Consider the following 24,319-nt stretch of genomic DNA (forward strand, 5'->3'; position numbering starts at 1 on the left):
GAGAGAGAATATTAGTTTTGAAAAATAAAGCGTAAGAAATACAAAAATTTATTTCTAATACTTTTAAATGCATACATGCATATAAGCATATAAAATTATTAGTTTACTTTATGAAAATATAGTTGTTGTTAGTTGCGCAAAGTCGATTCTGACTCATGGTGAGCCCGTCTGTTCAGAGTAGAACTGCTCCATAGGGTGTCAAGGCTGCAACCATTCAGAAGGAGATTGCCAAGCCTGTTCTGAGATGCCTCTGGATGTAATATGTAGAAAAGAAGAAGGTAATGCCACAGTTTTGCAATTTATTCTAAAAATAGGACTTAGACATCTAAGATAGTGTTAACACGGCCTCAGTTTTAATAGTTTGTGGTTCTATGGAAACACGCTAACTGTATGTGTGGTCAAATCCTCTAAATGCAAAATCCTATAGAAGATGAGAACAGTCTATCAAAAGCACTTTAAAAGGGACAATCTATATGGCGTATTTAAAGATCTACTCTGTCCTTTCAATAGAAGCTCAACATCTCCTATGTTCTGGTGGTGGGTGATGAGATAAACTGACTTCAAAATAGCCAAGTGTGAGAATTTCCTGCTCAAACATTAAATAACACATTGATAAGCCATCTACCTTTTCATCTCTTGCTTCACTCTGAGACCCACAGGAGAGTCTGTAAGAGCAGAGATATTCTTTCTGCTTTTACAGGATTTATGTCTTTAGATTTCACTTTCTAATATCCAGCCATATTGGCCACTGTAGGACACTGAAGAGGCCTTCCCGCCAATGGATGCAAAACTTTCCAGCTGAGAGAAGGTATGTAGCACTGCTCTCCTCTCTGTCTTCTAGCCCATCTCATTTAATGGGGAGGTTTCTATACATGCTGTGCACGATGCACTGAGGTAGTATTAATACACAGTAGACTCTCTGTAGAACATCGGAGTCAGGCTAAAAAAGTAAACCCCAAATATGAAATATGTTGGAGAATTTATTTATTCAAATTATTCCATGTGGAGAATCAGTCAAGTGAACACACACTCACAGACATATTTGAGTTTGTCAGTCAACTTAAAGTGAAATCCCCTAAAGATCATGACAATGAACAAATAATTGGTTCAATGAGTGCCTTTGTGTATAAATAATGTATTATTTTGTGTTTAGCGAGTGTTTATCGCTAGATTCTAAAAAACAAAAAACTAATTGAATGATGCAATGCCAAACATAATTCCTCATTCACTTAGTTAGATAATATACACATGGTTTTACTTTTTTTAAAAAGGAGGATGAGGTAAAAAACATAAAATGGTAAAGTTAATAATAACTATTAAAAGGCTTAAATTAATTGAACAAAACACTGGGAAAAAACCCAACTGATATAAGAGATTGCTGTCTATTGAGTTATTTTGCAATTTCTACCTGATATGAGTCAGAAGCAATAACAAGAAACTGCAGCTAAAATAATAATCCAAACACTTATTCTCTATTCAGAGCTGACAACTGCCAGGTTGAGAGTTATACGCTTATATGCATTACATTTTATGTATTATTATTATTCCTATTTTAGATTAGAACATCACGGTCACATGTTATATGTTTCAAAAGCAGAATTAAGTCCTTGATTCTGCTGACTCCAGAGTCCAATGAGAAAATTATTAAATGACATTACTGAATTACACCAACTACACAAGTGAAGGAACCCACAGGGACTGTAACAACCATATGATCTTTCTGGAACTTTGAACCCAGTGTTCCCGCATAAAAGTATGCACTTTTATTTATCGATTTGTGGTCTCGTGTTTTAGCAATTGAATCAATTGCCAATAATTTTTGTATAAGGAATATATATTTTTTAATGTCTAATATGGTGTTTCCAATATTCTTTAGGTTGTTGATAAGTTCATTGTGTCGTGTAGTTATTCTGACAGGTATTTCGATAAATATGTAATGATTTCTCAGCACTCCCCACCCATTCATTAATAAGAAAAAGATCACGTAATAGCACTTTATCTCCTTCTAACAAATAAACATAAGTCACTAAATCAAGGTAATTTAGTGCAATAAATTATTATATGTGCTAATTTTCCATTTCGTTCTTCTTTGGAACACTCAGTCTTTAACCATTATTGTATTAGGAAATTGTCTTAAAGTGTTGCATCTTTTTTTTTTTTTTTTTTTTACAAATACAGCATTTCAATTTTTAACCCAGGTATTACAATGGTTTAAAATATTTCTGTGGATTATGACTTTTAAAAGTAAGGATGTTCTTATTTATGAACTTCTTTTTTTTTATTCTTAATAATTTATTACTTTTTATACTCCAGTCAAATATATTTATTGAATGAAGAATATCTTAAAAAAATTACTTATTCCATCATGAGGTATTTGTGGAAGGCCCTAAGTAAAATAGAACCAGAAGTAGAGATTCTCAGCTGCAAAGTGAGCACTGATACTTGCCCTCCCTCCCCACCTAGTTTGATCTTGTCATATACACAGCACGTATTTCCTTCTTGAACACAGTTTCTCATAGAGCACAGACCTTGACACGCCTCAGCTGCAGAGATGAATAATCAAACAGTAACCTACTCAGAAGTGAATCTGGCCAAGAACCCAAAAAGGCAGCAAATCAAACCCAAGGACGCTGATAGCTCCATTTCAGTCACTGAGCAGGAAATAACTTATGTGGAATTAAACCTTCATGGTCCTTCCCAGGATCTTCAGAAGAATGACAAGAATTTCCGCTGCAAAGGTAAATCATTTAATCCGTTCTCAATATAACTGCACTAGGATGTGTAGTTCTAGGGCAGAGATGTGGGGAAAGGGTGAAGATGAAGACATGGAGCAAGGTTAGTCAGATGAAGGGAGTGGGCTCACTATTTTTCATTTTTGAGTGTCAGACCTGAAGTACAGATAATCGTATTCTACTGTGCAATCTGCAGATTAATCCCATTCAGACATTGTTGAAATTTGTAACCTTTGATGAACAACTCCTGGGGTATTATTTTACTGAAAATGCAATGATATATTCTGAGAGAAAAATTACAATGGAGAATGTGATTTTGATGTTCAGTATTTATTTATATGATTCCCTGTGCATCTGGGTTCTCTTGTCTGTAAACTTTCCAAACATTGGCACCATCTGTCCTTTTTCAGTGTTTCCGTTTCTCTCTCTGAATATCTCCCATCACCCCCAGGGAAGTTCATTGCTGGGATCCTGGGAATCACCTCCATTGTCTTGATGGCCGGTGTAATAACCATGAAATTTAAAGTTATTTCTTCTTGTAAGTTTTTGAAAGATTATAGGGGAATATTCCCTTTACAGGTTTGAAAGTGCCTCTGTATATTTCATAATATTGTGGAATAAAATTCTCATTTTGCTACATTCATTTGTGTGATATGTTTGTCAAGTTTTTTAGTCTTAGTAAATAATGCTTCATCAATGTGGACTAAATGTGCAAAAGTTATTCTTTTCAAAAGCATGAATAACAGAATGATTGTAGAGAGTGTATGCTTTTAATTCTAAATGTGTGTATTGTATGTGTGTGTATATGCATTCGTGTATGCTTTGGTCACATCTCAAAGACTTACATTGAAAGACTGAAAATACTTACTGAGAAATAAAAATGCGTATTTTAAGGTAGTTAAGTCAAATATTGTAAGAGGGTAAAATTTCTTTATTAGGCTCTTTAAATATTTTTACAAAAATCTTCATTGCTTTATTAATTTTTGTTGGTAAAATAGTTTTAATATACATTATTATGATTTTAAATTATATCCAAATTTCAAACTAGAAAACTAAAATTTTTATGGCTTATTACAGAAATATTAATCTCTATAATAATTACTACAATCTTTCTAGCTATTGGAAATCCAGAGGAGAACAGAACCCCGAATGGTATGCAATAATTTTAAAAGTTCTGTTTTAAACAAAACCAAACTCTTTGTCGTGGAGTCAATTCTGACTCATAGGGGCCCTATTAAACAGAGTAGAACTGTCCCCTTAGTGTTTCCAAGGAGCGGCTGGTGAATTTGAACTGCTGACTTTTTGTTAGCAACCGAGGTTTTCTTAAGCACAGCACCACCAGGGCTAATATTTTGAGATTATATTTTGTCTCTATTTTAGTTTATGAAGAAATAATTACCGATTCTTAAACTTTCAAAATATAGCAATAAATTTTCATACATAAAGATCATATGAGGAAATCCTCTTGTTAAAAAATTAGAAGAAATAGTCTTTTACAATGACTACACCCTTCTTTTAACAATTGCCTCAGATTTCCTCCTGCTCCTATAAAGATTAAACCAAACCAAAAAAAACCCATTGCGAAGGATTGGATTCTGACTCATAGTGACCCTATAGGACAGAATAGAATTGCCCCACAGAGTTTCCAGGGAGTGGCTGGTGGATTTGAAGTGCAGACCTTTTGGTTAACAGCTGAGCTCTTAACCTCTGTGCCACCAGGGCTTGGCCTAGAAAATCCTATGGTAAAATTCTACTGTATCTCATGGGCTTGTTATGAGTTGACCATCAACTCGACAGCAAATGACAACAACCACAACAGCATAATATGATAAGAAAGAAATAATTTTAGTATCCTAAAAAAGTGGTGTTGTTCAGTGATTTTCAGGACATGTATAGAATAGATATTTTATTTGCTTTTTCACAACAACCCCGTTGCTAAAGGTACATAAATTAGAGGTTGGGAGGCTGACCCTTCCTGGGTGTGTGCATGTGTTTTTTCATATGTATATGTAAGTGTGTGAGATTGCTATATATAGGTTATGTAGGTATGTTCTTATGCCTATGCAAATATGGCAACTAATTTATATTTTTTAACTCAAATTGTTTCTGGAGAGTAATTCATATTCTTTTTCAGCATCTTATTGTGGCCATTGTCCAGAGGACTGGTTATCCTATTCCAACAATTGCTATTATGTTAGTAGTGATAAAAAAACCTGGACTGAGAGTCAGATGGCCTGCGCTTCTAAGAAATCTAATCTGACTAATATAGATGATGAAGAAGAAATGGTAAGATTTCAAATATTTGAAATATTTTATTAAAAGGTATAACATACAAAAAGAAATGTATACAAAATGTATTTGAGTCAATGAAAAGTATCAAGAAACGTTACTGACATGCCTTATGTACCCTATGCATCTTAAAGAATACAGATTTGCCTACTTTGCAAACTTATGTAAATAGAATTTTACTCTATGAAGTGTTTAGTGTCTTACATATTTCAGTTGACATTGCGTTTTTAGGATTTATCCATATTTTTGTCCATGTTGTTGTTAGTTGTCTTAGATTTGACTCTGATCCACGGAGACCTTACTTACAACGAAACAAAACATTGTCTGGTCCTGTGCCATCTTAATGTTCATTGGTATGTCTGAATCCACTGTTGTCCATTCATCTTATGAACATGTCTCTAATTTTCATTAGCCCTCTTCTTTAGCAAACACGATGTCCTTTTCTAGTAATTGGTCTTTTCTGATGACATGTCTGAAATAAACAAGACAAAGTCTCATCATTCTTGCTTCTAAAGAGCATTCTGATTGTGTTTCTTCTAAGACCGATTTGTCCAAAATTGTGCTTTATTTTCAAGGCTACGCAGTACTCCATTGTATGAATTGACAATGCTTTATTTATATTTGATGCCATTAGTGTAAAAAATACCAAAAAAAGGTTTATTTCCTGTTCTTGCTAATTTATAAAAAATAATGCTTCTATACATTTTTTCTGAAAGTAAACTTGTTTCTTTTAAACATAAAAAATGTAAATGTATCAACATTGTAAAGATTAATCACAAATTAATATACCTATGTAATTCCAAATCATGTCAAGAAATAGAAAATGCTAGTACCTTCCCCATTAGCTGTACCCCTGTGTCTGCTCTTACCAGTTCTCCTTCTTCTCAAAGCACTATGCTGAGTTTTTAAACTTTATAGAGATGGAATCATATAATGTACATTTTTGAGTCTATCTCCTTTCACTCACATATATTTGTGCAATTGATCCCTATCGTTGCAGTTTGTTAATTTCACTGCTTTGTTATGTAAGTAAACCCACCAAACAAAACACGAAAAACATAAGCAGCTGCCATGGATTTGATTCTGACTCATGGAGACCCATGTGTTTCAGTGTAGAACGACACTTCAAAGAGTTTTCCGCAGGTAGAACTTTTAGAAACAGGTTGGCAGACCTATCTTTCGAGGTGCCTCTGGATGGAATTGAACCTCCAACCTTTCTGTTAGTGACTGAGTGCTTAGCCATTTGTACCACCAGGAACTCCATTGTCACATGAATAAACATTTTAAAATCCATTCTATGGTGGATAGAAATTTAGCTATTAAGAAAACATTTAGCTACTATTTACCTATTATGAGTAATTATTCTCTAAATATCTTTCTGGATGTCCTTTACCACATATTATCTGGATGCACAGGAATAAAATTGTAGGGTCATGCAGGGTTACAGGTATATGTACATGTCAGGATTTTTAAGTTATCCCAAAAGTTTGCTAGATCATAGACATACACATATTATCTAACAGTGTTTGACCTGTCCCTTGATCCACGTCCTCATCAAAACTTACTACTATGAGAAATTTTAATAGTAGAAGTTTTGATTGTTATGATATTAATAGACATTTTCCATGTTATTGCTTGACTGAACACATTTAATGTGCTGTTAGCCACTAGAGTATTCTTTTATGAAACGCTTGTTCATGTCTTTTGTCCATATTTCCTCTGTGATTGTCTGTTGCGTTCTGCCAATATCTTCTTGATGTATATTGGTTATGATTTCTTTTTTGATTTTATAACTTTATAATAGTTTTATTTTTCTCCATGGCTTACATATTTACTTCCATGTTGGAGTCTCTTAATGAATAGATTTATTAGTATTAATATAGTCCGATTTCTCATTTATAGTGTTAGTGCATATGTTGCAGCTCTTTTAGTAATAGACCAAACTTCAATATATAATCTACTAAATTAATTTGAAGGTTTTACATTTTATCTTTTTTTTTTAAATTTTTTACTGAAAATGCTTATTTACTATATTTAGATGTATTGTTAGGTGCTGTCGAGTTGATTCAACTCATAGAGACCCTATGTACAACAGAACGAAATATTGACAGGTCCTGTGCCGTCCTCACAATATTTGTTATGCTTGAGTCCATTGTTGTAGGCATTGTGTGAATCCACCTCAGCGAGGGTGTTCCTCTTTTTCTCTGACCCCTTTGCTTACCAAGCATGATATCCTTCTCCAGGCACTGGTCCCTCCTGATGACATGTCCAAAGCATGTGAAACAAATTCTTGCCATCCTTGCTTCTAATGAGCATTCTGGCTGTACTTCTTCCAAGACAGATTTGTTTGTTCTTCTGACATCTGTGGTGTATCCAATATTCCTCTCCAACACCATATTCAAAGGCATCAATTCTACTTTGCTCTTCCTTATTCATTGTCAGAATTCACATGCATATGAGGCAACTGAAGACACCATGGCTTGGATCAAGGGCACCTTAGTCCTTAAAGTGACATGTTTGCTTTTTAACACTCTTTAAAAGGTCTTTTGCATGAGATTTGTCCAGTGCAACGAGCCCTTTGATTTCCTGACTGCTGCTTCCGTGTGCATTGACTGTGGATCCAACTCAATCTTTGATCTGTTTATCATGAGGTTACTTATTGGCCCAGTTATGATATACTGGTCCAGATGTATGATCTATTGGAATTTAATTTTTGTGATGCTGATAGAAGTTTTTATTTTTCTACAACAGTATCTATTTGAGTTAGCGTAATTTATAGTAAAAATGATCACTTATCCATTCCTCTCTGTGCCACCTTTGTCCTAAATCAGGGATATTGATGTACATTTGTGTGTGTGTGGATATGTTCCTGGTCACTTCCAGGTTTCACTTTTCTATCTTTTCTTCTTGCATGAGTGTCACATGGGTAAAATTACTAAAGTGTTCTATTAATTCTTTATACTCAGTACAGTAGTGTTCTCCTTCAAGATTTATCCCCTTCTTCTACCCTTAGCCCTTTAATTTTCTATATAAATATTCTCAAAACACATGCTGTGTCTTTTTTTGTTATGTTGAATCGATAGATTAATTGTTGAAAATTGACATCTTAATAATGTAATATCTTAACCTGGTTTTATCCTCCATTTGTTTTCTTTTAATACTCTTATGGTTTTGTGTACAAGTCTTGAAAGCTTTTTTGTTTGATTTGGCTCCAGTTACGTTTTATGTTTAATTTTCTGCTATTTCTAATTTATCACTCTGAAAATGATGTGTATCCAACACACTTTCTGAGCACACTTATTAATTCTAAAAATTCACCTTTAAATTCCTTTTGACTTTCTACACACAAAATTTAATCATGTATGACACGTGTCAGTTTTATTCCTTCTGTTATGATTTATATCTAGCTTACCGTTTTTTGTTTATTATACTTGAAAGACTGCCCACTTCAAAAGAGAGGAAAAGAGGTGATATTGGACATCATAGTCTTATTCACCTATGTCAGAATAAGAGCTTTAATCATGTCATCATAGAGTATATATGTTGTTGGGGTGTTTTTGAAGATAACTCTATCAGAATAAGGAAGTTTACTTTTTCTCCCTTTTAAAACCATTTCCCAAGGTATAAACCAAAAAAAAAAAAACAAAAAAAAAAACCAAACCCCTATAGGGTCGCTATGAGTCTCAAGGTATACTTGACATAAAATATAAAATAAACTGCACATATTTAAATCATGTAATGCCTTAAATTTTGATATATGTATATACCTGTGAAACCGTCACTTTTGGAGAATGAGTACAACTGTTACCCTCAAAAGTTTCGTTATGTGTCTTTGTAGTCCCTTCTCCCATCCGTCACCAATCACCAATTATAGACAACCACTAATCTATTTTTTAGTTGGCATTTTCTAGAGATTTTTTATTTATGGATTATACATTTTTTCTTATTTCTTTGTTTAACGTTTATTTTGAGATTGATCCATGCTGTAATGTTTCAATAGTTTATTGTTTTTATTAATGAGTAGTAATTTTATGGATATATCACAATTTTTTTATCCATTCAATTGTTAGTTAACATCTGATGTGTATGTCAAGGTGATGATTTCATCTGTTCTTTGTGTGTTATTTTATAAGTGAGTCATACTTCACTTGCATTCAACTGCCCAGATTTTGCATATACAGTTCAATGATTTTGACAAATGTACGCATCTATGTATGAACACATAACTCCAATCAAGACAATATTTCCTTCGTCCCATTAGTACTCACTTTCAGGCTTCTGATTTCCAACATCATAGCAACCATGCTTGCTGAAAGTGAAGAGGACTTGAAGCACTTACTAATGAAGATCAAAGACCACAGCCTTCAGTATGGATTGCACCTCAACATAAAGAAAACAAAAATCCTCACAACTGGACCAAAGAGCAACATCATGTTAAACGGAGAAAAGATTGAAGTTGTCAAGGATTTCATTTTACTTGGATCCACAATCACCAGCCATGGAAGCAGCAGTCAAGAAATCAAAAGACTCATTGCATTGGGCCAATCTGCTTCAAAGGACCTCTTTAAAGTGTTGAAGAGCAAAGATGTCACCTTGAAGACTAAGGTGCGCCTGACACAAGCCATGGTATTTTCAATTGCATCATAAGCATGTGAAAGCTGGACAATGAATAAGGAAGACCGAAGAAGGGTTGACACCTTTGAATTGTGATGTTGGCGAAGAATATTGAATATACTATGGCCTGCCAGAAGAACAAACAAATCTGTCTTAGAAGAAGTACAACCAGAATGCTCCTTAGAAGCAAGGATGGCGAGACTGCGTCTTACATACTTTGGACATGTTGTCAGGAGGGATCAGTCCCTGGAGAAGGACATCATGCTTGGCAGAGTACAAGGTCAGTGGAAAAGTGGAAGACCCTCAATGAGGTGGATAGACACAATGGCTGCAACAATGAGCTCAAGTGTAACAACGATTGTAAGGATGGCTCAGGACTGGGCAGTGTTTCATTCTGTTGTGCTTAGGGTTGCTATGAGTTGGAACCGACTTGACGGCACCTAACAACAACAACAAGCTAGTTTTTCTTCTATTAATGCTTCATATCACAAGTGAGTATGTATTCTACAACTTGTTCATAGATTAATCTGCTTATGGATATTTGAATTGTCTCCGGAATTTTTCTATTGTGGAAAAAAAAAAAAAAACTAATATGAAAACTCTTGTGCAAAAAGCTGTGTGTATGTACATATTCAGTTTTGTGGAATTCAAGTGAAATTGCTGGGTTATAGGTGAAGTGTATGTTTAAGTTTAAAATAAAAACATGAGAGAATATTTTCAACATGTTTGCACCATTTTCCGCTCCTGAAATTGTTTGAGAGTTTAATTTAATCTAATCCTTGTTAGCACATGGAATTTCTAGATATCTTTTATTAATTAATTTATGTTTTGAGTGCTCTTTAGTGCTTTCAACAATTTCTTTTTACCAAGATTGCAAAATTTATTAACATAGTTATTCATAACATTTTACTATTCATTTTTATGTCAATAATATCTGCAATTGTTGTTGTTGTTATTGTTAGTTACCATCAAGTGGCCTCCAGCTAATGGTGACCTTATGGATATAACACAGCAAAATGTTGCCCAGTCCTGTGCAATCTTCATGTTCTTGAGATTGTAGTTATGTCCTCTTTGTTCATTTCTTTATACAATTTATGCCTTCTCTCTTTGTATTCATCTTTCTGGTTGGAGGTTTATCAATTGAATTAATCTTTCCAAGAAAAATGATTTGGTTTCATTTACTTATTCTGTTTTGCAGTTTTCATTTCATTAATTTACACTATTAGGTTTGGGTATTTTTCCTTCTTTATTTGAGCTTAATTTTCTCTTCTCTTGTTATTGAAGTTAGATCATTTATTTCAGACCTTTTCAGTTTTATCAAATAAGCATTTAATGTGGTCAATTTACCTCTAGGCACTGCTTTAACTACAATTTACAAATTTTGATATGAAGTGTTTTCCTTTCATTCTATTCTCTCTCTGTCTTTTTTTTTTTCTTTTTCCTAATTTCTTTGTGACATTCTCAGAGGCCTCTTGGGTTAGTTAAATTCTTCACATTTTCTCTTTTATTATTAATTTCTGGTTACATTGCATGTACTAAAAGAAAATATTTTGTATGATTTCAATTCCTTAAAATCTGCTGACGTTTGTTTTATGGCCCAATGTATGGTCTATGTTGGTGAATACACTATGTGCATGTGAAAACAATATACTTTATTATGTGTGTGGCATGTTCTATAAATTTCCAACAGGATAAGACGGTTGATAGTGATGTTCAATTCTTCTATTTACTTAATGGTTTTCTGTCTACATGTTCTATTGAGTAGAGAGAGAAGAGTGCTGAAGTCACCAGTTAATACTGTGGACTTGCCTTTTTCACCTTCGACTCTATCAGATCTGCTTTATGTATTTGAAACTTTGATGTTAGGTGCATGCGTATTTAAAACTATTTTGTCCTTTTTGATCAATTGACTCCTTTATCAATACATAATGATTCTCTTTGTCTCTTATAATATTCCTTGGTCATTGTTACGTTCTTACATAGTGTATTAGATATTAGGGCTGCTATAACAGACATACCACAAGTGGATGGCTTTTAACAAACAGAAATTTATTCTCTCCCAGTCTAGTAGGCTACAAGTCCAAATTCACAGCATCTGCTCCAGGGGAAGGCTTGCTTTCTCTGTTGGCTCTGTAGGAAGGTGCTTGTCAATCTTATCCTGGTTGAGGAGCCTCTTAGTGCAGGGAACTTGGGCCAAAGGATGGGCTATTCTCCTGGCTCTTGTTTCTTGTAGGTACGAGGTACCCCTGTATCCCTGGTCCCTTCTCTCTTTTATATCTTAAAAAAAAGAGTGGATCAAGACAATCCATCTTGTAGTTTGAGGCCTAACCCATTAACATGATTGCCACTACTTCCATCTTATCAATATCATAGAGATATGGTTTCCACATAGGAAAACCACATCAGATGACAAAACGGTAGACAATCACACCATAGTGGGAATCCTGACCTAGCCAAATGGATGAACATATTTTTTGGGGACACAATTCAATCCATGACACATAGTAATATAGCCACTGAAACTTTTTGTTTTTTGGATTAGTGTTTGTATGGCATAGACTTTCAAGTAAAAAAAAAAAAAAAAAAAGAATTAGCTATCAGATCTATATTCATAACCACTCCAAAGAAAAATCATCAAAAAGAATGCAAGTATTATCAGAATTTGTGTTGAAGATAATTCAAAACCAATTTCAGCTGTATATTGACAGAGAAGTGCTGGAAGTTTAAGCTGGATTCAGAATTGAATGAGGGATATCATTGTTGATGTCAGATGGATTGTTGCCAAAAGCAGGGAATACTAGAAGGATGTTTACCTGGGTTTTATTGACTATTTAGAGACAATCAGCAGAGTGGATTATAATAAATTATGGTTAACATTATGAAGAACAGGAATTGCAAAACAATTAATTTTGCTCATGCAGGACCTGAACTGGATCAGGAGGCAATATTCAAAGAGAACAAGGGAATACTCTGTGGTTCAAAGTTGGAAAAGGAGTGTGGCAGAGTTGTAGTATCCTTTCACCTTACGTACTGAATCTTTATGCTGAACAAATTATCTGAGAAGCTGCACCATATGAAAAAAGAAATTCAGCATCAGGATTGGAGAATGACTCATTAACAACCTTGCTTGCCTAAAGTGAAGGGGACTTGAAACACTTACTGAAGAATGTCAAAGACTAACAGCCTTCAGTATTGATTACACTTGAATGTGAAGTAATTGAAAATCCTCAACACTGAAAAAAAAAAAAGCAACTTTATGATAAATGGCAAAGAAATCAATGTTTTCAATGATTTTGTTCTACTTGAATAAACTACAAATGCCCATGGAAGTAGCTGTCAAGAAATCAAACAACATATTGCATTGTACAGATTTGTTGCAAAAGACCTCTTTTAAATTTTAAAATGCAAAGATGTCACTTTGATGACTATGGTGTTCTTGACCAAAAATATGGTCTTTTCAATTGCTTTAGTATCTTTAACCAGAAATCAAGAAGTGCTATTTATAAACTTGTCGAAGACATATTCAAATTGATACTCTGGGTTTTTCATTTTAACCTCTCTAGTTTAAAATCTTACATGCAAACAATTAAAAGGGGGAAAGTTGAAAAATTTATGCTGAAAGAAACCTTTATGTGAATATAAGTTTCCTAAAGTTACACTAAAGCGAATGGGAAAATCATGAAGTCAAAGGGGTGAAGAGAAGATTTTAAAGGGTAACTCAAGAAGACAACGTGTTATAATGAAATGTGAAAAGACCTGGAGATAGAAAACCAAAAGGGAAGAACACACTCAGCATTTCTCAATCTGAAAAAAAAACAAAAAAACTTCAAGCCTCAAGTTGCAGTATTGAGGGATTTTGTGGACAAAATATTGACTGACTCAGGAAGCATCAAAAGAAGATGGAAGGGGTACACAGAGTCAGTATACCAAAAAGATTTGGTTGATTTCAACCATTTCAGGAGGTAGCATATGATTAAGAGCCAATGGAATTGAAGGAAGAAGTCCAAGCTGCACTGAAGGCCTTGGCAAAAAACAAACCTCCAGGAATTGAAAGGATACCAATTGAAATGTTTCAACAAATGGATGCAATGCTGGAAGCTTTCAGTTGCCTATGCCAAGAAATTTGGAAGACAGCTGCTTGGTCAGTTGACTGGAAGAGATCCAGATTTGTGTCCATTCTGAAAAGGTGATGCAACAGAATGTGGAAATTACTGAACAATAACTTCAGCATCACATGCAAGAAAAATTTTGCTGAAGATAATTAACAAAGGGTTGCAGTAGAACATCAATAGGGAACTGCCAGAAATTCCAGGCAGGTTCAGAAGAAGACCGATGTTATGGATTGAATTATGTCCCTCCAAAATATGTGTTGTAAATTCTAGCCTCTATGCCTGTGATTATAATCCCATTGAAGAATGAGTTTTCTTTGTTATGTTAATATGGCAGCAGTGTCTTTAGTCAATCTCTTTTGAGATACCAAAGAGATCAAACGAGCAAGTCAGAGAAGCAGAAATGGGGAAAATTGATGCCAAAGCACACAGATATCTTCAAGGAACCAGAAAATAAGCTGAAGAGAAAAGGACTTTTTCCCAGAGCTGACACAGACAGAAAGCCTTCCACTAGAGCTGGCACCCTGAATTTGGACATCTAGATTCCTAAAATGTTAGAAAATAAATTTCTATTGGGTAAAGCCTCCCACTTGTGGTATTTCTTTTTATAGCAGCATTAGATAACTAAGACAATTTGGTATAGAGAAATGAGGATAATGCTCTCACAAATACTTAAAATGTGGAAGTGGTTTAAGAATTGAGTAATGGGTAGAGACTGAAAAGTTTTTAAGGTGTCTAGATTGCCTTAAGGAATTATCTGTAGAATTATAGATGTCAAAGGCAAGTCTAGAGAGGGCTCAGGAGGAAGTGAGCAGAACTATGTAGAAAGTCTCTATCACCTTAGACAATACACATGACACAAGCAACAGAATATTGTTATAAATGTGGATGTTAAACTTGCTTCTGGTGAGGCTTTAAAGAAAATGATGAACACGTGATTAGACAATAGAGGAAGGGTTATGCTGTTTATGCAGTGACAGAGAACTTGTCTGAATTATGTTCAAATGTTTGGTGGTAGGCAGAGCTTGTAAGGGATGAACTTGGATATCTAACTGAGGAGAATTCCAAACAAGATTTGAATGGGGTTGGTTGGTTTTTCCTTGCCACTTAGAGTAAAATGTGAGAGGAAAGAGATGGACTTAAAAATGAACTGTGCAAGATGAAAACAGAACTTAAAGATTTGAAAATTCTGTTGTACAAACTAAGGACCCTTGTCCTAAGATGTTCACCAAGGATGTGGCCACTCAATCTCTTGTTAAAGAGATTAAGACTGTGACAGTTGGGCCTAACTACCACAGAATAAAAGCCATCACTGAAAAGGACAGAGAATGAACAAAAGGAAAGCAAGCTGTCTTGTCTCTTGGAATTTTACAGCAAGAAATGGGCCAAAGGAGCTATATTTGTTGCCCTGCAAGAAAAGAAGAAGACCATCCCTAGAGCAGCTCAGACATCAGCAGAACTGTTGGATGTAGCACAGAGTGTGGAGCTCCTGTTAAGACTTACCAGAAGGGTGGGACCACTGTGGCTGTGGGGCTTTCATGCACAAGGGTCAGAAAAATTGGGCCTTCCCGGTGTAGGGGGTGGGTTATGCCTCAGATGGACAAGGAGAATGGGACCATAAAAAGGCAAAGGTGTAGAGTTGCCATCCCTGTGAGACTGGATGGTGGAGTTGAAGCCTAGGGCTGAGGGGTCACCAGCCAGAATCTACAAAGGGTAGCTAATACCTGGAGTATGGAGGGCAGTGTCCTAGCCCTGGTGGTCCTGGAAAACAGATGATTATTTTCAAGCCTTGAGAGCTAGTGTAAATTGTTCTGCTGGATTTTGGACTTGCTTGCTGTCGGTTATCCCTTCTTTCCTTCCAATTTCTCCCATCTGTCATGAAAATATCAACCTTGTGCTTGTTCTACCATTGTATTTTGGAAGAAGATAATTTGTAATCTAGACTTCACACATTCACAGAGGAAGAGGAATTTCACCCCAAGATGGACTATGCCTAACATCTCACCCATATTTGATTAAGATGATTCAGAAGGTGAGATTTTGAATTTGGAGGTGATTTAAGACTTTCAGGGTGAATGTGTTTTGCGTGAGGCAAGGATGTGAATTTTGGGGGTCCAAAGGGTGGAATGCTGTTGATTGAATTGTGTCCCCATAAAATATGTGTTGTAAATCTTAGCCTCTATGCCTGTGTTTATAATCCCTTTTGGGAATGGGCTTTCTTTGTTACCTTAGTGAGAAATTATTACCAGAGGGTGCATCTTGAGTCAGTCTCTTTTGATATATAAAAGAGATTAAACAAGCAAGCCAGAAAGAAGAGATCTGGAAGACGGATGACAATTCACATGGAGATCTCCTAGGAATCATGTAACAAGCTGAACAGACAAGGACCTTCCCCCAGAACTGATGGGAAGAATCTTCTCCTAGAGCTGGTGTCTTGAATTCAGAATTCTAGTTTGCTAAACTGTTAGAAGATAAATTTCTGTTTGTTAAAACCACCCACCTGTGGTATTTCTGTTATAGCAACACTAGATAACTAAGAGACTGTGGAACTAGAGAAATCACTGCTGATGTCAGATGGATCTTGGCTGGAATCAGAGAATACCAGAAAGATGTTTATCTGCGTTTTATTGACCATGCAAAGGCGTTCGACTGTGTGAATCATAACAAATTGTATATAACATTGTGAAGCATGGGAATTCCAGAAGACTTAATTGTGCTCATGCAGAACCTGTAGTCAGACCAAGAGGCAAACATTTGAAAAAAGAAGGGGATGCTACGTGGTTAAAATCAGGAAAGGTGTAGGTCAGGGTTCTGTCCTTTCACCGCACATGTTTAACCTGTATACTGAGCAAATAATTCAAGAAGCCAGACTATACGAAGTAGAACACACCATCAGGATTGGAGGAAGACTAATTAGCAACCTTTGATATGCAGATGATACAATCTTGCTTGCTTAAGCCAAGAGGGCTGAGGCACTTACTGATGAAGATCAAAGACCACAGCCTTCTGTATAGATTACACCTCAACATAAAGAAAACAAAAATCCTCACAACTGGACCAATAACCTAAATAAATAAATAATAACCAACATCATGATAAATGGAGAAAAGATTGAAGTTGTAAAGGATTTCATTTTACTTGGATCCACAATCCATGCCAACGGAAGCAGCAGTCAAGATATCAAATGGCGTATTACGTTAGGCAAATCTGCTGCAAAAAACCTCTTTTTAAAGTGTTAAAAAGCAAAGATGTCACTTTGAGGACTAAGGTGCCTGACACAGGCCATGATGTTTTCAATCACTGCATATGCATGAGAAAGCTGGACAATGAGTGAAGAAGCTGGAAGAAGAATTTAGGGTGAATTAAGGTGTCGACAAGGTATATTGACTGCCAGAAGAATGAACACATCTGTGTTGGAAGAAGTACAGCCGGAATGCTCCTTAGAAGCAAGGATGCTGAGACTTCATCTTGCATACTTTGGCTTTGGACACGTTATCAGGAGGGATCAGTTGCTGGAGAATGACATCGTGCTTGTTAAAGCAGAGGACAAATGGAAAAAAAGAAGACCCTAAAGGAGATGGATTGATATTGTGACTCCAGCAATGGGCTCAAGCATAACAACGATTGTGAAGATGGCATAGGACCGGGCAGTGTTTCGTTCCCTTGTAAATACTGTGGCTCCGAGGCCAAACTGACTCCAGGGTACCTAACAACAACAAAGAACCAAAATCTCCATATTTTTTGCTTAGGAGATGTTTTTAGTGATATAGCTTTAAAATGGCCTAATGGAAGATAAATAATCTTCCAAAATGTTTAGCAGTTAGCCTTATGAAATTACAGCATAGCTTCTGGCTTAGATTGTCACTCTTTTGCAAAACCGTCTCAAGATTATTTCATCCCAGTTTCAAATGAATGCTATTAGCTGTTGCAAATATCACTAACTTTTAAAAAAAAAATGTAATTTTGAGACAATAGTAAACTCACACGCAGTTATAAAAAATAATACAGAGATATTCCGTGTATTCTTCGCACAGTGTCTACAAATGGCAACATCCTGCAGCACTACAGTATAATATCAAAACCAGCACTTAAAACGTTTGCCATTTTATTTAGTTTTTTTTTTTTTTGTGGTTGTTTCTTCTGGTAATTTTTTTTTCTTGTTCTTTCTTGCCTACTTGTGGGTAATTTGAGCATTTTTAGGATTTTATATTATTTATTTATAGTGGTTTTTACTCTTCTGATAGTTTTCTTCGTGATTGATCTGGCTGTTTTGATAAGCAAATGAAACTTTTCAAGGTCTATTGGTATCAATGTTTTACATTTCCAGTAAAGTGTGGAAATTTCACTCCCAGTAAAATCCCTGGTGGCACAGTGGTTAAGCCGTGGGCTGCTATCAGAAAAGCCAGCAGTTCAAACCTACCAGCCACTCTACAGGCAGACAGAAGTGGTAATCTGCTTCTGTAAAGATTTACAGCCTTTGAAACCCTATGGGGGCAGTTCTACTCTGTCTTCTAAGGTCACTATGAGTCGACTCAAGAACAACAGGATCTTCTCCACTTTTAAACATTATTGAGTTGGTTAGCAGAACGCATCATAATGTTTGTTAAAATCATTAATATGATTCAGAAAACTCATGAGGATAAGAATATTCTATTGTAGGTACTCATATTTCTGCTCTTTCCATTGTTCTTTTTTTTATTCTGATGCTTCAACATTCTTTCTTATTCATTTCTTTTCTATTTGAAGAACTTTCTTAGTCAGTTGTAATGAGTAGTAGGTTTGCTATTGACAAATTCTTTTAGTTTTCCTGCATGTGAGAATGTATTCATTTCCTCTTCATATTTGAAATTACAGTTTCACTAGGTAGTGGATTCTATTTCTCTTTCTTATTTGGTATGTGTGTCTGCGTGTTACTGTCTTTCTAAATTACACCTTCTACCAATACAGAGGAAACTCTGGTGGTGTAGTGGTTTAAGTGCTATGGCTGCTAACCAAGAGGTCAGCAGTTCAAATCTGCCAGGTGCTCCTCAGAAACTCTATGGGGCAGTTCTACTCTGTTCTATAGGGTAGCTATGAGTCAGAATCGACTCGATGGCAGTGGGTTGACAATACAAAAACTGGTAGAATCGGACTAGTCTAGTTAAAGAAAATGTGGGGCACAGAAAAACAAAATTTTTTTCTTCAGTGTCATTTATCTCCTCAGTGGCAGCCCTTTAATTTCCTTTAAAAAACCAAACTTTGAGAAACATAGTAGAAAAATACACATTTTTGGAGGGAAGAATGGAATAGTATCTGGAGACTTACTTAAACCCTTACTATGAGAGTTTTTCATTGGAGAAAGATGTGGCAGTCTGCTTCCGTAGAGATTACAGCCTTGGAAACCCTATGGGGCAGTTCTATTCTGTCCTACGGAGTCCCTGTGAGTGGGAATCGAATCAGTTGCAGTACGTGTGGCTTTTTTGTTATGCTAGTTCATTGAACCCTGGCAACTATTACGTTACATGAAATTAAACTTTTTTTTTTGTAAACCTAGGAGAATAAGACTATTAAGTATTAGTACTTAAATAGCTATTTTTGCATGAAAAAGAACTTCAACGTATTTTTAATTTTAGAATCTAGCACTTATACCTTGTTTGAAAATAAAAATGAAGTAAAAGAAAACACTACCTGCATGTTTTAAAGTACTAAAAGTGTAATGGTTATTAAAACAGAATTTTTTTTTTATGATAGAAGTTTATGGACCTTCTATCTTCTTCATGGGTTGGACTCTCTCGTGAAAGCAGTAATTATCCCTGGTTATGGATAAATGGCTCACCTTCCAACCAAAAGTAAGTTTTTTCTGGATCATATTATATAGAAGAAAAATACAAAAAGAAAAATTTAGATAAGTTATATTAATAAATGTGACTAAATTGAATTATAGGCATGTAGAAAGAAACTTAAAATTAATGACATGAAATGTTGATGTGAATATTAATTAAGAACGAAGTACTCAGTGTTCATAATGATTGTTATTAATATTTTAGAGAAATGTCATTACCTATTTTTATAAGTCTTCTATTGTTGCATGGAAAATGCCATTGTTTTATGGATTACCACACAAAATATAATGGGTTTATACATTTTTGTGCATTTCAGGATAAGAGAGATACGAAATCGTACTTACAACTGTGCTATTATATTCTCATCAAGCCTTCAATCAGCCAGTTGTGGATCTGCAAAAACATACATTTGTAAGCTTGAGACTTTGAGTTAAAACACCTGGCCCTGGAGCCCTTCTGGTATCTTTATATTTTATCAAATGGAAATAACACCATGATTGCAAAAGTTTTATAATCAATTACATTATTTGTTTAACTGGAAGCTCCATATTGGAACCCTCCTGGACTTTACCCTATGGCCTTCTTCTCTTGGATGATTTTAATCAGTACCCTTTTCTCTAATAAAATATAACTGGGAGTATAACAACTTTCTTGTGTTCCTGAGTCTTTATATTGTTAAACATGCTTACTTATCTGTTTGTTTTTGTAACAAAATAAAAATACCTAAATTATTGCAGTTTTATAAGAAATCTGAATATCCGATTTTGTGAGTGCTCAAATTTTTTATTCTTTTGTAAATTATTGGCCGTTTACATTTTGATACAATTTTTAATATCAGCTTAACAGTTTCCACAATGAAGACTCTACTGGGGTTGAGACTTCTTGAATGATGGAGGGTAGATCTCTGTCAATATCCTCTAGAAAGGGAAGAAACTGGCAAGAAATTTTCATACCAACTTTTTCAAGACTCTGGCAATTAAACAAAGGCTTGAGACAATAGAGGGAGTATTTAATCAAGAAAAAATGCTGAACTTCAGTAAGAAAGATAGTGTCTGTGGCATTTTATCTTGGCCTCATGCCAAACCCCTTCTCCCCAGCTCCTCGGTAGCCATGAAAACTATCAGCTATGCCACTACTGAAGAGGAAGACCAAGTTTGGAGCTCTTAAGAGTCCCATAACCACAAAATTGTCATCCTTTGACCTTTCTCAGTCTCCCTGGAAAACCCCACTCACAGTTCATTGTGGATATTTGACATGGTTCGAGCTAGCTCTGTGGGAAAATTGTTTACTGAAAACAATCAACAGCAATTGTTTCACATTACAGCTACTTGAGGCTGCAATACCAGTTGTGGCCAAAAGAGCCTGATTAAAGATAAAAGGAAGATTTAGGGAACAAGATGTTCAGAGAGCTTTGAAAAGCTCATGAATGTACCTGGGTGTCTAGAAGGCTGTGCCGTTGTACAGGGTTGTGTGCATGCTGAGGAAAGATCTCAGAAGGTCCCAATCTCTTCTTGTGATGAAGGCTCAAACAACCGATTTTCAGAGTTCCTTGTTCTAATACGCACATTGAAGTAAATCCATTTTGCACAAAACATGCTATCAATGTTGTAATTTTAGTTTAGTTTATCTCAAAATTATGAACACTCCTTGTGATCATTCTTTTGACCATACATCAGTTAGCAATATTAAAAGTCATATGAAGATTTAAAAATGTTTATTATTTATGTCTATTTGAGAGTATATTTAAGTTATACTCTCATTAGAGAATTTATAATAAAGGAAATGTTTTACATCTTAATTTAAAATGTGGCTAGTGTGAAAGATGAACTGATTTTTAAAAATTTTATTTATTCTTAATTAATATGAATTTAAATCAAAATAGCTATATTTTGAGAGCCCATATGTTGTGGCTACAGCACAGTTTTACATATTTTATATTTATATTCTTGGAAATATGAGCATATAATGGCTTTTGGGAAATGTAAGTGAATTTCAAAGATATGTGTATTCTGTACATGTATATAATAAGTGTGTATGTGTGTGTATGGGTTTATTGTCTAGTTTGTATCCTTTTGTAGCCTTACTCATATATTTGCCTGTTTGATAAGTCTAGAGTACTTTTCTTGCTCTACATAGTTAGACAGGAGTTTTTGTAATTTTTAACATATTATTCTTATTAAAATATAAAAAATTGCTTATAATTAAAGGATGAATATATTAATAATATAATTAGCACTTTAAATTTTTCAATAGCTGGCATGGTGATGAAGTTCAATATTGTTTAATGTTTTATCCTTTTAAATGATATTTATTTATCAGGGATATCTGAAGAATCAACAATTTATTTTTAAAAAATTATTGCAAGAGTTAAAAAACTAGAGCCGATGAATCAAGAAGATAATTTTGATGGTGCTGGTTTTTGTGCCACCAACAATGAAGTTGAAAATGTAATAACTGGTGTTAAGTTTAATTAAATAGTTGTTCATAATAGTGTCATAATATTTAGAAATTTTTCCAAAATAAGAGAAATGACCTGAGGAATGTGACACCATGAATTAGCAATCTAGTCCAAAAGTGTGATTTCAATATCTAAGATATTCTTAAGATGGCTCAAGTTTTAATCGTTTGTGATGAGAAGGAAACAGGTTTACTGCATGAGTGGTTAAGTCCTCTAGCTCTTAAAATCCTGTAGAATATGAGAACAATTTCTCAAAAGCACTTGAAAAAGGACGATCTATATATGACACAAGTAAATATCTTTGTCTTTTAATAAGATTCCATAAATTGACTTCAGAATAGTCCAAGTGTGAAACATTCCTGTTCACACTTTAAGTGACAATTGATGAGTCATTTACTTTTTCCACTCTTGCCTCACTCTGAACCCTAATAGGACAACCCGCGAAGAGCACAGATATTGTTTGTTCTTGTCCTGATTTACGCCTTTAGATTTTTCTTCTTATTTCCCAGCCATAGCAGGCAACCTTTAGGAGAGAGTAAGCAGGCCTCCTCACTAAAGGATGCATGACTTTCTGGCTGACAGAGGTATGAGCCACTGCTCTGCTGTCTCGCTTCTAGCCCCCTTCGTTCAGTAGAAGAATATAAATGTTCCATATGAAACCGTCACAAGAAGAAATTGAACATATGAACCCACTATAATAAGAGATTGAGTTAGTAACTAACAAAACTTCACACAAATAAAACCCCAGACCAAAATGGCTTACTGGTGAGTTCTAAGAAACTTTTAAAAAGGATAAATACTCATCCTTACACACTACTATTGAAAAATGGAAGAAAATAAGACACTTCATATCTCCTTCTATGAGGCCAGGGTTATTCTGATACCAAGTCACAAATGTTTTACAAAAAATTTAAATTATAGAAAAATTTATCTTTCAATACAGACTCTAGCCTCTTCAACAAAATACTAGACAACCAAGTAAAGCAACTGCACAGATTTTTGTTTATTTTGCTTTGTTTTTCTACTTTATTGTTTCTGATTCTTTTTAAAATTTTTATTGTGGTCAAATATATGTAATAAAACATCTCAACCATTTTTACATGTACAATTCAGTAACCCTAATTACATTCACCATGTTGGGCAATTGTCATCACAATCTGTTTCCAAATTTTTCATAACCCTATACTTATTAAACAATACTACCTATTTCCCCCTCCCACCTACCATTGGGAACACCTAGTGAATTTTGGTCTCTGTGCATGTGCACGTTCTGGGTATTTAATGCAAATAGAATCATACAATATTTATCCTTTCATGTCTGACTTATTGCACTCAGGATAGTGTCTTCAAGGGTTCATCCATGTCATAGCGTGTATCAGATCTTCGTTTCTCTTTATGGGTTAATAATATTCCATTGTATGAATATACAATACCATTGTATGAATTAACCACTAAGTCATCAGCGCTTCTTATTTCCTTTTTATTTTTTGTAATATATGTGATAATACCACCATTTGCGTTTTGATTAGTCATTAGCATATTTTCCCCTTTTTCTTCATTTAAAAAAAAAACAAAACAGTGCCATCGAGTTGATTCCGACTCATAGTGGCCCTATAGGACAGAGTAGAACTGCCCCATAGAGTTTCCAAGGAGCGCCTGGCAGATTCTAACTGTCAACCCTTTGGTTAGCAGCTGTAGCACTTAACCACTACACCACCAGGGTTATAAAAGACAGATTTTAATGTTATATTTTTATGTAAATTCATTTGAAATTATGAACATTCTTTGTGATCATTCTTTTCACTCATGCTTTATTTAGAGATGTATTACTGTAGTAAACACTGTAGAACGATTTTCAATTTTTTAAAATTGTTTTCTCTTTTAGGTAATATGTAGTTATAGAATTTGTTGTGAAGCTGAAAATGATCTCATCTGAGATTAAATGCAGCTGTTGTTACTGAGGAACTAATTTTTTAATTCTGTCTCTTTTTACTTAATTAAAATTTAAATTTGAATAGCCTATTTCAGGGGCCTATTTGCTAAACTTGGCTAGTGACTACCAAATTGACAGCACAGTTCTTGATTGTTTATAGTTTATTCTTGGAAACATGAGCATATAACATTCTCTGGGGAAAGTGCCATGTGAACTTGAAATATATGTCTTTTCTATACTTTCATGTAGTGTGCCTGTATGTATATATTCGTTAATTATCTAGTTTAAATCAGTCCATAGTCTTAATAATATATCTGCTACTTTGATAAGTTTGAAATATATAAATCTCCATTTGTGATCGT

At 34.7% G+C, this 24,319-nt stretch overlaps 1 protein-coding gene across 3 annotated transcripts; it reads left to right on the forward strand.

Moving 5' to 3' along the window:
• Positions 1-270: 270 nt before the first annotated feature.
• Positions 271-23,749, forward strand: LOC100653901 (NKG2-A/NKG2-B type II integral membrane protein-like). 3 transcript variants are annotated; one of them, XM_064284568.1, is made up of 7 exons: positions 271-808; positions 2,510-2,738; positions 3,184-3,270; positions 3,849-3,884; positions 4,867-5,018; positions 19,475-19,572; positions 19,883-23,749. In XM_064284568.1, exons 2-7 carry the CDS (start codon positions 2,552-2,554, stop codon positions 19,998-20,000), a joined length of 678 nt encoding a protein of 225 aa, XP_064140638.1. In that variant the 5' UTR covers positions 271-808; positions 2,510-2,551; the 3' UTR covers positions 20,001-23,749. The 3 variants fall into 3 exon arrangements, with proteins under 3 accessions (XP_064140638.1, XP_064140640.1, XP_064140639.1); XM_064284570.1 differs by lacking the exon at positions 3,184-3,270 and having other exon boundaries at positions 276-808; XM_064284569.1 differs by lacking the exon at positions 271-808 and having other exon boundaries at positions 2,391-2,738.
• The last annotated feature ends 570 nt before the right edge of the window (positions 23,750-24,319 follow it).

This window comes from Loxodonta africana, chromosome 4 (genome assembly GCF_030014295.1).
Source record: "Loxodonta africana isolate mLoxAfr1 chromosome 4, mLoxAfr1.hap2, whole genome shotgun sequence".
Classification (NCBI taxonomy): Eukaryota; Metazoa; Chordata; class Mammalia; order Proboscidea; family Elephantidae; genus Loxodonta; species Loxodonta africana.

What these genes read in the sequence shown, in the direction of transcription:
- LOC100653901 (XM_064284568.1), top strand. Translation starts at nt 2,552, where the DNA reads ATGAATAATCAAACAGTAACCTACTCAGAAGTGAATCTGGCCAAGAAC. An exon ending in ATTTAAAGTTATTTCTTCTT is followed by an intron (nt 3,271 to 3,848) that starts GTAAGTTTTTGA and finishes CAATCTTTCTAG; the next exon opens with CTATTGGAAATCCAGAGGAG. An exon ending in GGAGAACAGAACCCCGAATG is followed by an intron (nt 3,885 to 4,866) that starts GTATGCAATAAT and finishes ATTCTTTTTCAG; the next exon opens with CATCTTATTGTGGCCATTGT.